This window comes from Trachemys scripta, chromosome 14 (genome assembly GCF_013100865.1).
Source record: "Trachemys scripta elegans isolate TJP31775 chromosome 14, CAS_Tse_1.0, whole genome shotgun sequence".
NCBI classification, from domain to species: Eukaryota; Metazoa; Chordata; order Testudines; family Emydidae; genus Trachemys; species Trachemys scripta.
In genome coordinates this window covers 24,783,478-24,799,116 of record NC_048311.1, presented here as the reverse complement: position 1 = coordinate 24,799,116, position 15,639 = coordinate 24,783,478, and the positions used below count along the sequence as shown (strand labels likewise).

Here is a 15,639-nt window from a genome sequence, read left to right as displayed (position 1 = left end):
AATTTCAGCAGGCCACCCTTATTTTAAATTATTGGGCATATCCATTTTTCATGGGTAGACTAGGTAACTACACACACACACAAATTCCAATTATTATTGTTACTATTTTTTAATCTGCATTATTGTAAAACCTAAGAGCCCTACTCATGGTCCAGGACACCACTGTTCTAGGAGCTGAACGAACAAACAGAACAAAAAGACAGTCTCTGACCCAGAGCTTACAATCTAAGTATAAGACAAGAAACAACAGATGGATATAGACAGACTACAGGGCAGTACAAAGAAACAATGGACAATATATGTCAGCATAAAAATGGATTCCCAGTTATGGAGGTTCATTAGAAACTGTCCCAAACTGTTTTATTCTAAATTGGTCTCTAAAAATCATTGGGGATAATATGGTGGCCTCGAGTGTGAGGCTCATTTGTGCAACCTTTTTCATTTAAAAAAAAATCATATTTAGGTCACACTAATGTTGTTTGTGTCTTTCCAATAATTAACTTGAGTAAATTTGAATGTATTCAAGAATAGTCCTGAATTTTATATTATTATTATTTGTGCATCACTGAGAAACAGGCTAAAATTCTAACTATATGCCAAGTGTAAACAACAAACGCACTTACTGAAGATACATCTGCACTGATTAATAACAGAAACCAGGCAAAAGCTGAACTGAACATGTGTGAATTTGCTTAGGAATCTAAAATATCTTTCAGTCTCTCACACTTTCTTGAAAGCTCTAATCAATCACAAAAATGATTTTTCTTTGCCTCAATTTTGATGGCAATTATTAGTAAATTTTAAAACAAAACAGAAAATGAAAATATTCAGTGTTTTATACTTTAGTGCTTGAGATGTGCCATATTGACCAATGACCCAAATAAACTTCTGGCTCTTGTTTTTCCAGCCTAAAGATATCTAGATAAAGGAAGGCTTGTAGCCTTCACATTGCCCCCTTCACTACGCATCATTCCAGTTATTGAATAATACAAGACAAAACAGTGACCTACTTTAGAAGAGCAGATGAAAAGAAAATGAAAACAGGATACATGACAACAGCAAGGAAACCATGGTAACTATGAGAAATGACTGTTCCACTTACTTTATTTTGGCCAGAATGATCAGCAAGCTGAACCTTCAGCTCTGTAATTTCAGCCTCTAATAGGCGGATTATTTCTTCATAATCCATCTCCATTCCACGAGCCTGCCTCTGTGCAGCTTCTGCAAGATGAATCCTACTTCGCAGGGCTCTTGCTTCTTCTACCGCTGCCTTGGCTTCCTATAAAATACAATCAAAGTGAACAAGTCTCTGATTTAGATAAAATATTGCTTTTGGCATAGGACTTATATTTTGGGACTGATAATCAGAGAGTTCCATTTTTTCTTTTTAAAATTTGTGGTGTGAAAATAAGGGGAAAAGGTTTAAAAAAGAGAGAGAATTTTAACAACTGTAAAGTAAGACAGCCCTTTCCTTGACATTTAACATTTTAATGGACTGTATTCAACAAAAAATTATTTTCAGTTTCTACAGCAAATCCTAAAGAAATCATGACCACCAAACCAGGTTCTGAATTCTAGTACACTGGTATAAATCCAATGGAGGTAAAAGTGATTTAACACCAGCGTATCTGACATTCATAATGAAGCCCACCATCTCCATACCAGGGGAAAGCCTCCAATTAAGTACAGGTATCTGGTTTTCTTATTATTGCCTGAATCCAGTGAATCAGTCCACAGTTTCCACAGCATTTTTTTGTATGAATTATTAACCTTGGTATCCTGGCCAAATTAAATTCCTTTAAAAATGTATTGCTTTTTGTTTCCTTCTGGTTCTTGTATTCAACTCTTTACTCCTGTATTATTTAAGGAGAGCTTTCTATATAGGAGCCATAGAAAAAAAAGAGGAAAGTAGACATAGGAGAAGGCAGGGGAAATTTTATGGTATTTTTTCTAATAAAAAAACATTTGTGAACTTTTTAAAATCAAGATAGATAAATTATTCCCTGCTTACAAAAACAGCTGTGAAAGAATGTAACAGTTACAAAACTTAAACATAGAGAAATTCTCAGTTAAGTTTGTCACTGAATATTAATTCGCATTAACATCTTTTATTTTGTAAATTGAGTATTGTTAAATTAAGGGCCTGATTCTGCAAATCTTTACTCATGCAAGTAGTCTTTCAGACTTAAGTGGGACTACTTTCGTCACGGCTGGCTCCAGGGTTTTGGCTGCCTCAAGCAGCCAAAAAAAAAAAAAAAAAAAAAAAAAAAAGCCATGATCGCGATCCTTAGCTCTGAGCGGGAGTGAGGGACCGTCCGCCGAATTGCCGCCAAATAGCTGGACGCGCCATCCCTCCCCAAAGTGACCGCCCCAAGCACCTGCTTGCCAAGCTGCTGCCTGGAGCCAGCCCTGACTTTTTCGTACTCACATGATTAACTGTTTGAAGGACTGTGCCCTAATTTACAAATTATACATCAATGTGGCCCCTAAGTATTTAAACATTTTTTTCTATATTCGCCACCACCCCATAGAACCACGAACCCGCTTCTCCTCTTACATTGGTGGAAATCAACAGTTACACTGAAGTGAATGGAGTTACACCAACGTGAAAACCATGGTCAGTGAGAAAAGAATCAGGCTCTGTGTCTATCTTTCTGGCTGAAGCCAGGAACAAACTGGTGAGCTAACAACTGAAGACTCCATTCAAAGTCAAAGCTCTCTCAAAGGAGCCCCTACTTAGGGCCAGATCCAGACCTTTCCACTTTGTTCCATGGGAGCTGGATCAGACCCTCAGTCCCCCATTCACAATCAAGTTGGCAGAACCACAGTTTTTGTGCTGTAAACAAAAAATGAAACATCCAATGTGGTATTTTGAGGCTTCCAATGAGGGAATCCTTTAAAATTTCCCTTAAGGAATTAGGATTAACTCTGTGGTTGTCTGATGTTCACTTCACAGATCAGTGGCCACAGATGCAGTCTGCTACTGAATCAAGCCTTCAAATGCAATGAAGAATATCATGCTGTTGTGGGTTACTCCTAATTAAACTTAAGCATTTTGTGTAGCATTTGTAGATGAAACAGGCAATTCAGTGAATCCTATTCAGAACAAAAATTATCTAGCTACATATATACATTAGCTCTTCATTTAAAAGTAAACCAGCTTTATAAAAATATAGATTAACAAAAGGGATAAATCAGAGAGAGAGAGAGAGAGAGAGAGAGGAGATTGTAAATCTATATCTGATTTTGTGTTTTGTGGCTAAATCTGGTGCAAAATAGGTGTGTAAACCTTGGTGTCCTGTTCATGGTAATGATAGTATTCCATCAAAAAGTTTCTATGACTTCTCAAGTGGATTCAATACTCTTCCTAACTTCCAATCCTAAACTGCTGTGCTGTGTTGCTGTGCATTATTCATCAGCCACGATCCTTTCCACCACAGTGGTGAGTAAATAGATTCCAATATATTACACAAGGTTTGAGTTCTATTTCTGCTGGAGTTTTCTCATTAATTTCTATGAGAATATTAATCTGTGGATCAGTCTGCAAAGGGCTTTGGGATGAAATTCCCATTGAAAGTCAACAAGAGCTGGGCTCTAACTCCTGTGAAAATCCTTCTTGAAAAGTCTCCTCCTACAAAAATATGTATCAAATGATTTTTTTATATATAATATATATATATATATATACACACACACACACACACACACACACACACGCGCAGCATCACTGGTAAAGTGGACCTTAATGTAATGAAATGTACTGAAGATACTGCAATGCTCTTCCCCCAAATTCTTTGTATAATTGTCAGTAGAATTAAAAACAAAACCAAATAAATGGCATTCACCATGCTATACCAATGCCGTTAAAACTTAAAATTTTTAACTTCCTTTTAAGTTTCATAACAAAACAGACACTCCCAGAGGAAGAAAGAAACATGCAGCTTTATCAGAGACAAGTTTTTAATTAGTTCAACATACAGTTATCTACATCAGTTAGTCTGCTCCCTTATGTTTTAGAACTCCCAGGTTAGTCAGTGTATCCTTCAAAGTGTCCGCTTTAGACCAAATAAGTTGCTGATCAAAAACAAAGATATACACTGTACTTTGTGGTTCACTGGAACCAAAGCAGCAACCCATAGCTCTCCTTAGCTTCTTACTAATCTGGAAAATGTTTCCAATTTATATGCATTTACTGAACAGCCTTATGAAAGGTCAGAACCACCAGCATACTTTCCCCCCTATCTAGGATGCTTAGCTCGGTACCTTAAAGGTTCACCTAGCAAAAACCCTTCTCTACTACATGTAATGGGGACTGTATTTGCTCTGTTAGGCCCAAATCCTGCAAAGCAATATGTGCAGATAGCACCTTTTGACAACACAATGCCCCAAATCCCATTACTTTGCAGTGCCGTCAAGTAGCTCACTATCTTCCCAATTCTATATCCAACACAGTGCAGATTACAGCAGCTTTGGGGCTGCTTTAACCTGTGCTTCTGGCAGTGGTCCCCAATGACGGGGATAACTGGAGGGCAGCTTGCTCTAGTCACCCCTTCTCCTGGCTCCTGAGTTGGTTTTGTGAAGGAAGGTAGAATCTACATCTGACTCTACAGCTGTTGGTGTCTCCCCAATGCCTGGGAGATTTCTGTCAGGGAAGACTTGGCAATTTCCAACCCCTTTGTGCCATCACAGCATTGCAAAGAGGAAGTAGCAGGGCGTAGAATTTGGTCCAATGTCTTTTTGTATATACTGTATTCTGTTCACTGTTTGCATATTCACAGCTTGCACGTTTTTACATTTTGGTTCTAGCATGGTAACATCAGTTTCTGGTAACAAGCTATGCTGATCAATTAATGAGGTGCATGGTGAAGGAGGAGCACGTAGGGTTCTGATATTGTAGTTGCCAAGGTGAAGTGGCCTGACAACATTGTGAACCATGTTCTATTTCTTCCTTAGATAAAATCTTCCTGTTTGACAGCTGAATTAATCTGTTTAGTACTCCAGCTTCCAAAAACAGTGTAACTAACATTGAACACCCTTCCTTATAAAAGGAAGATGTTCCTCTAATCTAACTACAAATGTGATCCAATAAAAAGCTGGCAGATAATATTCAAGTATGTTTATTTATTTGGCTTTATACAAATCATACATAAAAAAGCATCTACACGTGTCTTTGGTCTTTTTTGTCATGCATTAAAAATACAAACACTAATGAAAACAAAAATAAACCCAGCAGCTTCCTTGACGACAGAGGAAAAATAAATCATGTCCCAGCTCCCAAATCTCAGGCACACAACTCCCAGCCTTCAAAGCACCACCATCCTGCCCAGGAAAAGACAAGAGCTTTGCAGCATGCCAAATCTGGTCCATTTTTGGACAAAATTCCAGAACTGAGGGCAGTCATAGAGAACAAGCTGTCAACCCTCTCATATACCGAGGGTGCCCCAGCTGAAGTGCCTCTACTTTCTCAACTGCGGCAACATATCACCGTGAAAGATGTGGTCCCTCAGGCAGGTAGGTCCCAGGCCATGAAAGGTATGTCTAAACTGGAATAAAAGACCCGCAGCAGAGCTGTGGCTGTCCCAGGTCAGCTAACTCGGGCTCACAGGGCTCGGGCTGTGGGGCTAAACATTGCTGTGTAGATGTTCAGGCTCAGACTGTAGCCTGAGCTCCGGGAACCCGCGATGGGCCCTTATGCCTTGGTTAGTGGCACTGGAAAAAAGTTTTCTTGTAAGTTTCTGCATCCTTGCAAGCCCCCACCCAATTTTCAGACTAGCATGGGTTTGACTGTATAACCAACTTAATCTATAACAAGTCACCTTCCCGAGTGACGATAAGCAGACCTAGCAACGTAAAACATAGCCATGGTGGCCTGCGTAAATTTTAACCCAGTTTAAAAAGCTAATTATTTCATCAGTGAACACTGGAATTAGGACTTTAAGTAGCTGATGTGTTCATCTGGCTGCCAGTAATAAGAGTTATATTACAGCTCCGGCAACTTCAGGGCAGTGCTTGTTTCGGTACTCACAAGCACAGTTGATGTTTGTATATACATGTACACCTGGACCTTTTGGGCTGTTTACAAAGTTCACAGAGTTTTTTGCTACTGTGTGGCTTGAAAGTCAGAATCCTAGAGGCAGTTCCCTTTTAGATACTTTTTATGTATTGTACCATACTGTGCCAGGTCCTCGGCAAGTGTAAATTACCACAGTTCCACTGAACCCCATGGAGCTTTGTTGATCTACAGTAACTATTTATGGTGAGATCCTCACTACGGCTCCAACCTCTTTACACACGTAAAAGGGCCAGCATGGCATAAAGTAGCCCTAAAGCCACAGTTCTGATGGGAGGGGTGAGGATTATGTTGAAGATAACCGTATGGCTTCCTTCTGAGGGTCCCTTCACAAGCCCTGGGTGTGCTGGCGCTGTGTGCAGAAGGGGAAGTGTCAGGAGTGGGGCTGCAGCATATAGTACTACTCAGATTCCAAACAGCGTTAAGGGCTGTGGGACAGCAAAGGACAGATGGCCATAATCTACACAGGCCTCCAGGGCTGTCTAAATTATCCTGGAGAGCTTCTGGAGCCCCTGAAGCAAATTGGGATCAGAAGGGCACAATGGCGACTTAAAGGCACGTTAGCTCCCTCTCCCACCGGGCTGTCAGTTCTACGCCGTGCTTTAATCTCATCCCTAGGTCTTTACATATATAGACATACTGATATTAGCATAATTAATAAGGAGTCTCTAAGGTGCCACAAGTACTCCTCATTCTTTTTGCTGATACAGACTAACACGCTACCACTCTGAAACCTGTTACTTTAACTGGATTCATGCCTTTCTTAGCCAATAACTAATGTACGTTAAAATACACCAAAAGTTCTATCATTAAAAGTTTGGGAACAAGTTTTAACAATTTAAACATTTTAAAATCCCTTTGTTTTCCTCAGAAAATAACTATTTAAGTTCTCAACAGTAAAAATAAGAAACTTGTTTTCCTTCTTGATTTTAAAAATGAGAGTAATAAACAATTTATAAAGGCAGTAACACACTGCAAAGAAGGCGATTCTTGAAGCAATAAAAGCTGCCCTTATTTCCCTACACAGCTCAATGGGTACTGTTAAAAGCTCCTTTTCTGCCCTGCAGCCTCTAATTAACATCTTCAGATGGCAGGGGTTTGAAATAACTTGGTTAGCAATAAGGAACAAAAGGTGATAAGGGGCAGATGTAATGATTCAACCGTTAAAAGATGTTTTTAAGTGCCCAGAAGAAAAGGGTGTAAAAATATATTTTAAAAAATCAAAGTTTCAGAATCTGTGTTTCTAATGTCTCTTTCTAATACCTGATACATACCGGTACAATTATATTTGCCTGCACCCAGAGGATAACCAGGTATTATGATAGCCTGGAATTTACTCAAGTGAATGATTTGCCCTCCTCCTACAGGCCAATGATTGGCTAAGACAGGTTAAAACATTTCAGTTTTGGATTGATCACTACTTTACTGTTTCAGGTCATAACACTGAACTTTTAACGATGCTTAAAATAACTTTTATAAACTCAGCCTGGGAGAAAGTTTTAGCAAGTGAAAGATCAAAGATGGTTGTGATAGCACAGAGACCTGCCGGCTAAATACTTGTTTTTGAAAATAATTAATTTAAGTATGTAGATGGCTAGTCTCATTGATTAACAATGAGGAGGAGGTGCTCTCAAATTATATATACTCACCATGGCACTACTTAACCGTAGGCCAGCATTTATAGCATCTATACCCACAACTATGATGTTTTATTTATTCATGGAAAGATATTATAGGAAGATTCTAATCTTATATTATCTATAGGAAAACTCTAATCTTCAGTCATTCTGTGCCACACACAAACACTCTATATACAAAAAAACAAAAAACAAAAAAAAACCAGGAGTACTTGTGGCACCTTAGAGACTAATAAATTTATAAACTTGTGCCACAAATACTCCTATTCTTTTTGCGGATACAGACTAACACGGCTGCTACTCTGAATTCAATATACAGATACAGAATAAATGAATATTGTAGCCTTCCCTCAGCCAGGGAGGCAATTAATGAGATATGTTTTGGGTATATTCTTTATGATAAATGACCAGTTCAACTGAACATTGATTACATCGATGATTTAAGTCAATAGCATTTCTTTGAACATCAGGGTTTCCATCGTTTAATTATTGCTCTTTGATCTTGTTGACTGAAAAACTTTGGAGGGCATAACAGACCCAAAGATCAGGGGAAAAGCTGCCACATCTCATGGATTCTCTGTGTGGTACAAGATACCATTTTTAAAAGTCCCTAAATATATACACACACAGCTCATATGCCAAAAATGGTTTAATAGCTAGGGACTGTTCTTTAGTTGCCTTTGACAAAAGGAAATGGACACACACCAAATGCTTAATGAGTATTCAAGTTGTGACTTTTTTTTTTTAAAGATACGTAGATTTCATTATAATACGGAAACACCTTCCTTTATAATCCCTTTGTATCTACATATTGCAGGAGTCTCATGTTGAAATGATAATACCCAAGTGATAAGCCTGAACTATGCAGCATTTTTAGACTAGGTCTTCATTGCAAAAAAGATGTGTTTCTTGATGTAAAATCCTAGTGAAGACAAGGCACCCTAGGTTTACTTCAACATAGCTAGTCAAGGTGAAAACCAGATGAAGAGTAGAGGGTTGACCTCAATTAACTACTCCAAGGTACAAACTGCCTGTATCCATTGGCTCCAATAGGATTTTACATTTAAATAGCTCTCTCGAGATAGGTATCTTGATGTAAAACGCACACCTTTTTTCCCCCAGTGAAGACCTAGCCATAGAGTTCTAGAGAGGGTGCTTAGTTTTCAATCTTCTGCACTTAAATCTGGCATCCAAATTGTACATTTCAGTGTTCAAATTGTTAGTTAGGGCCCACCCAGTCCTAAAACATACTGAGCACCTCTTGTGAAGTTCCGAGCATCCTCAATGCACAATACCTCATAAGGGCCTTGATTCGGCAAAGCACTCAACCACGTGTTTAAGTCCATCTGTATTCAGCAAAGCACCTAAACGCATACTTAAAGTTAAGCATGCACTAAGTGCTTTGCTGATTTAGGGTCAGGAAGTATTCTGCAGCTTGCAGGATCAGACACTTAAGCATCCAAATACATGTTTTAGATGGGTAAGCATCAATTTGGGTACTCAAGTAGAAAGCCCAAATGTGAAGGTTGAACAGAGTGTCAACCAGATCTGTGAGTAACCTGGCTTTTTACAGTTTGGGTCTCAGTGAATCTCAAACAATGAATCTCAATATTAATTAAAATGCAGATCTCGGTGTTTGCTTAGAATACATATAATGGAAAAATACATAAAATAATATAAAATATACTCAAAATATAAACAGAAGTAAATATTTCTGTCAGTAAATATTTCAAATATGTTGAAACTTTCCATGATTTAATTATTGCTCTTTGATTTCACTGGCTATGTCCTTTTCAGTAGCCATTACTTAAAGTACAGCTGGGAAAACCCCATTGTTCAGCACCAGGAGGCCTGAACTTCACACTGCAAAGCTGACCTTCAAAATTACATGATGACAATGCAGACAGAGAAATAAATACACGAGGGCCTCATGTGGTGGCAATGGGCATTGCTATCGCTAAAAATACCAAGCACATGCATTTCTGTAGCTTAGGTGTCCAGAATGCCTTAATGATTGTCATGTAAAGTATAGCAACATAGCAATACCAGAAAAAGCAATTATATTCTAACTGAGTTCTGAAGGGTAGTAATAAAAAAAACCCACTAACAAATAGTAAAGTCAAAAGTATAAATCTAATCTCAAAATAAGAACAGAAGAGAAAGGTTTAAACTTTTCATTTGGGATTCGGAACAGAAGACCTACTGCAGTCAGCAGGCATGCAAGCAGCATGCAACCAAGCAGTATGGCCCTGAGGATGTCACATGGGCCGCAGCTCTGTGCTGATTGGACCGCAGGTTGAGAACCACTGGTCTACATGAAGAACAGGAGTACTTGTGGCACCTGTGAGCAAGCCTCCCAGATAGGATGACCAGATGTCCCGATTTTATAAGGACAGTCCTGATTTTTGGGTCTTTTTGTTATATAGGCTCCTATTACCCCCCCACCCCTTGTCCCAATTTTTCTCACTTGCTGTCTGGTCACCCTACTCCCAGATCACAGAGAGACTCGCACTACAAGGGCCAGAGCTAGTAGTAGTAGGGCTTGAACTAATGTGCTAAAAATAGCAATGTGGACATTCCAGCTCTGGCTCTCAAGCCTAGAGGGTCTGATGGGCTTGAGAGCCCAAATTTCCGCCCGAGCTGAAACATCCACGTTGCTATTTCTAGTGTGCTAGCTCAAGCCCCACTAGTGCAAGTCTGACTACTTGGGCTGGGAGACTCATTCACAGCTGCAGCGTAGACATTCTCTTAGATGCTCTGAAGGTAAGGATTTCAGTGCCATGTCCACAGTAGAACTTTCACTGTTGCTAGCACAAGTGCTGCAGCAACACAGAGAGATTTTCCTAAACGTCAATATAAGCAAGGTCCAGGAGTCAGTACTTCTAACTGGTAACAGCAGTGCTAGAAATCCTAAAAACAGCATCACCAGCGTTCACTGGAGTGTACTTAAATAGCTATGGCCAACCCACGACCTCCATGCCCATCTGTCCCCTACACATCAGTGCTCAGGTCAGTGTGAGGAGAGTTTTGCTCACTTTGCTCAGCACTGTGCATGTCTTTGCATTGCTTGTACTTGGCTACTTGGGCCTCCTCTCTCTCTCCTCATTATCTCCCTCCTTAAACATTGGGTCTTGCCAGGAATCTCATAGGCTTTAAGGTCAGAAGGGACCATTGTGATCATCTAGTCTGACCGCCTGCACATTGCAGGCCACAGAACCTTTCCTATCTTGTTCTCCTCCCACCTGTCACGCCCTCCGCATCCTCCCTTGGCTGGACTTTGTGCAATGTCTTATTTTTGTATGCTCTTGGGGTAGAGATCTTCTTACACTTTGGGCAGGATGCTGGTCTTCACTATGGCCCCTTTATGTGTACATAGCCATGAGTTGTCCCTCGCATCTACACTCTGGTGTAGCAGTACGGTGGGAGAGAGAGTGGCTGAAGCACTATGAATTCCAGATATTCAGGCCTATAGAGCAGTCCACAGGCAGTCAGGAAAGACTGTTCTAACTTACTGCAGGTTCTGTGTGGCTCCCACGGCAGCCCAGAATCTGGGAGGAACAAAAGGTGGTATAAAGCTACATCTGTCCCCTCCCTGCCTCAGAATCATCATCTCTCCTCAACCTCCCAAAATCAACAGTACAGAACCTGACCCTGCAGTTGTAACATTTCACATAAATTCATGATAGTACAGTATATAAATTATTTGAATACAATAAAATACATTTGTAAAAATTTTCCATCAGAATAATTGTTTTATGTACAAATGTGAATTTAAAACATAATTTATTTTAAGAGGAATGAAAAGACTAAATCAATTAAGAAATGCTCTTTCTCCACCCCCCACCCCATAATTAAAAGCAGAGGTCTAATGGCAGAATGAGAAACATTTACATTCATTTTTTCTGATTCAAAAGCTACACCTAAACACACACACTTCCTTTTGCAATAATATACACATTAATCATGTTTACCTACAAGATTTATAACAGTACTGTACTTAAGATTTTTATTTGTACAGCATTAGCAAGAAAGGATAAGATCACTTGAAGAAAGGCTATGTTCAGAAGTTTGAAAGACAGCACCTTTTAAGCCAATTTAACCCTCTACACTTCTGAGTCTCTTTCTGTATTTTAATGAAAACGTTGTCATTACTGCTACCACTGAAAAATCAATACAGCTATGGGAGAGGGTTCTTTTTGGCTTAGCTTACAATTTTGCTTTTCACAATGAGCCAAGTTCTCATTGCAGAATTCTTATTTCTGCTAACAATTGTCTGTACGACTCACAAAAATACAGCTGGATTTTCATACCCCAGGTTGAATATTTAGCACTTGCAGTTAGAGATTATTTTATAACTTGAAAAAACTGAGCAAATCTCATATATAAATCAGAGGGAATTAATGTAGCGTTTACCAGTGGAATTTTTGCTGCACTTTAAATTACATTTTAACCATCTTCACCAAAGTTCATGAAAAAGCAGATAGAAAACATAAAGGGCTACCACTCAGTGTGACACTCTGGGAATTACCTGCTCAATCACTATTTGAAGATAATGGGAGATGTGCTATGAACATCTGCCCCAGTATCCCTCATTTGCTCAGGCAAAAATATTTCCATCTACAGGGTCTGATTCTTCACTCAATCATATTACTTTTATGTTAGTGTAACTCCAATGAAGTGAAATCAGTGTAGCAGAGGGGAAAACCATAAAGTGCACAAAGAATTCCACCCTCTCCCCTGCACAAAAAAGAAGCTATTATTAAAAAAAACTCTTCAGAATCACATTAGAAACCCCCACAACAACATACTTGTTTAACAGTTTGTAGCTCCTCTGTTAACTGCTTTCGTAGACCTACAGATTCAGTCAATTCTTCCTGTTAATAGAAACAGTGACTAATTAGTTATGCAGCAGCAAAATGATTTCCATGGCATATGGACAGGTACTATGTTCTAGCTACAACATTCAACACAAATAAACGACTACCTTAGTAAAGACTGGGACCAGACCAAATCTTAATCTCTAGAGCAGTGATCCTCAACGGGGGCCAAATATGCCCCGCCAAGCCTTCCTGTGTGGGCCCGCCAGACAGTGCTTAATTTGCACTGGCGCTTGGCAGTTCATAATCCTGGTACATCTGGGCTTGCTGCATCAGTTACTGGTCCTGGCGTGGGCAGCAGGAGGCTCATGCTGGCCACAGTGCACCCTTTCAGTGCTGGGGCTGCGGCCGCTTCACCCACACGCTCCAGCACCCCTGCTTCGCTGTGCCCTTGTGCAAGGCCAGCAGCACGCTGAGCCTGCCCAATGACCAGCGGGTGCAGCGATGGCTAAACAGGCACAAGCTGAGCTCTGCTTCCTGGGCAGTGAGTCCTTTGGGGCTGGGGCCACCACCGACTGGCAGTGCCCTTGGCTTCTTGGGGGGCTCCCATGGGAAGTCCACAGCGCTCTGGAAGGCCCAGAGACTCCCCATTGCTGGCAGTGAGGAGAGAGGTGAGACTGGGGAAGTGACTGTGATCCAGGGCACAGCAGGGGGAGCTGGGCACCGGGGCAGAAGGGAGGCCCTCTGGCAGGGCTCCACCATGGGAGCCAGATCAGGTGCACAGAGCAGATCCCAGCTACCGCAGCCCGTTTATTCTGTCCCATGCAGTGGACCTGTCCCAGGAGGAGGTGAGAACTGGGCCTGATCCTGGACCCCCTTCCGTGAAGGGTGGGGTGCTCTCTGCTACCCCCCCGGGGATTCCAGTCGGGCAGATACCCCAACCCAGGCATAGAGCAGAGCAATCCAGGTTCAGGTGGTGGGGATCGCCTCCTCTTTGTATGGGAGCAATGATACATCAGGCAGGGGAGAAAATTAACACTCTCGCCCCTTCTCCCTCCCCGCCATTGAGGGAACAGGGGGTGGTTGGGAGGCAGCACTGCTCTCCCATGTCCCCTGCCCATTTGGAAACCAAAGAACAGGTAATAATGTTGATTTATAAGCTTTGTTAAAAGATAGAAACACTAATACTTATGTTGCAATCAAGGCTTTTATTTAGTGGCAGCTGAATTTTTTATTTTGTCAGCCTTCTATGCCAATGGCCCACCTCTTGTCGTAAAATTCTAAAATTGGCCTTCGGGTAGATCTAATTGAGTATCACTGCTCTAGAGGTTAATTTTTAGATAGTCTAGTGATTTTGTCGTTCATTTATTCCTTTATCTTTCTTGAACAGTTGTTGAGAATTATGCACACATACACTTATTTAATGTAATAGCTATACATTTAAAATATAATACAATTTTTTTATAGCTTTGGCAAACCTCTGTGAGGCATAAGACTATATTTAGAAAACACAATGTAATTTATTGTATTGATTTGTAGACATTTCTTTAAAATTCTATTTAATTTTTCAAGAAAACAATACAAATATCCTTCAAATTTTACTTCATTTACCTCTATTGTGTAATATATGTAAAGTTATTTTTGCATTAAATCTTTGACCATTTTTTCAACCATTCTGAAAACACTGGAGGTGTTCTAGATTTCCATTTTCAGAGAATTAGATGTTTTGCCACTAACAGAGATGTCAGTCTCCATTTTCTTGCTTTTCACAGGGAAACTGTTCTACCAATACCAGTAGAGAGATTTTTGCAGAGGAACAGATCTTTGTGTTCAGAACTGTGAAGAGACCTTTGGATATATTGCACCAATATTTCCTGTAATTTGTGGTATCTCCAGCATTTGCTATGGTTAGGAAAAACAGCTTTTCTGTAGGCACTCTGGTATCAGGTAAAATCTTTTAAAGACTATGTTGTATAGAAATCATAAAGATGATGAGCTGGACATATTTCTGATATTCCGCCATATCTTTTCCCAATATTCTTTTGCAAAAAATATATATATAAATCAACATTCTTTTTCATAAATATTAAGCCATAGGTATATGTAACCTGAAAGATGCCCTTATTATCATCAGCAAACATCTCAAAAAATCCTCTAATGGAGTCATTTTTCCATTATCTAATAATAGCAGCTGTTATATAACTACTTGTGGTAATCTATAAAAAAATGCCATTTATTTCTTTTTCTTTTGGTAAGAAATGGAAGGAACCTAATGCATCAGTAGAAATTAAATCTTTTCCCATATAGATTTGTTTTTGTATCCAAATGTTTTTAATATTTGTCTGTACTGTGAATTAAACACTTGAGTTTTCCCATGTGGGACTGAATACTGAATTTGAAAAGGGTCAGTAGAAATTCGGCTCAACTTGTACTTAATAAAAGGATACTGGTAAGTGTACCGAGATCTAGTAATGTCTGCAATGCACCAAAGGTAGTAGCTAAGGGCACGATCCAAAGTTCACGGAAGTCTTCCATTCATTTACTGACCAAATGGACTATTATTCAGACTCTAAATAATTTTCTGTGTTGAGCTATGATGGCTATAAGATCCTGGGTGAGTGTAGATCAGTTTTGCTCCACTAAAGTTAATAGAACTATGATGATTTACACCAGTGAGGAGCTGGCCTATACACACACAGTCTCATCTGGGATAGCACAGAAACACTTAAAAAGGTAAGGTGAGCAAGAACAGATGATTCAGGAGACTGCTATCAGGATCCTAATTGACTGGGCTATTGCTAACTGGTTGAAATTCAGAGCAGATAAGTAAGTAATGAGATTTGGTCCTATCTGACAGTTTTTATGTGGCTCGTGTGAAATGAACTGGTAGTTCCACTCAGTTCCTGTTGCACAGTGCCTGTCATAAAAAATCTGTCTTCAAATTAGCACGCATTGGTAGGTTCAGCAAAGAGAATGATCCACTTTTTCTAGCCCACCAGTGGTCCCCACAAACAAGGATGAGGTCGCTTCCTATACAGTGCCAGAACTTCAATCTCTTGGGCTGCCAACAGAGCACCTTCCACATGCAGTGGTTCACTTAAAATAATTAAAAAGA

The 15,639-nt window shown here is 39.9% G+C and overlaps 1 protein-coding gene across 5 annotated transcripts in view; it reads right to left on the bottom strand.

The window, feature by feature from the left end:
* The window catches only part of STXBP4 (syntaxin binding protein 4), a 126,342-nt gene that overhangs the window by 58,003 nt on the left and 52,700 nt on the right, over positions 1-15,639 (bottom strand). For all 5 annotated transcript variants that reach the window (XM_034789696.1, XM_034789700.1, XM_034789697.1 and 2 more), the window contains 2 exons: positions 12,516-12,581; positions 1,103-1,279 (listed from right to left, as the gene is read on the bottom strand). In XM_034789696.1, coding sequence (XP_034645587.1) covers positions 1,103-1,279; positions 12,516-12,581 — 243 coding nt within the window. The remainder of the gene's footprint in view (positions 1-1,102; positions 1,280-12,515; positions 12,582-15,639) is intronic.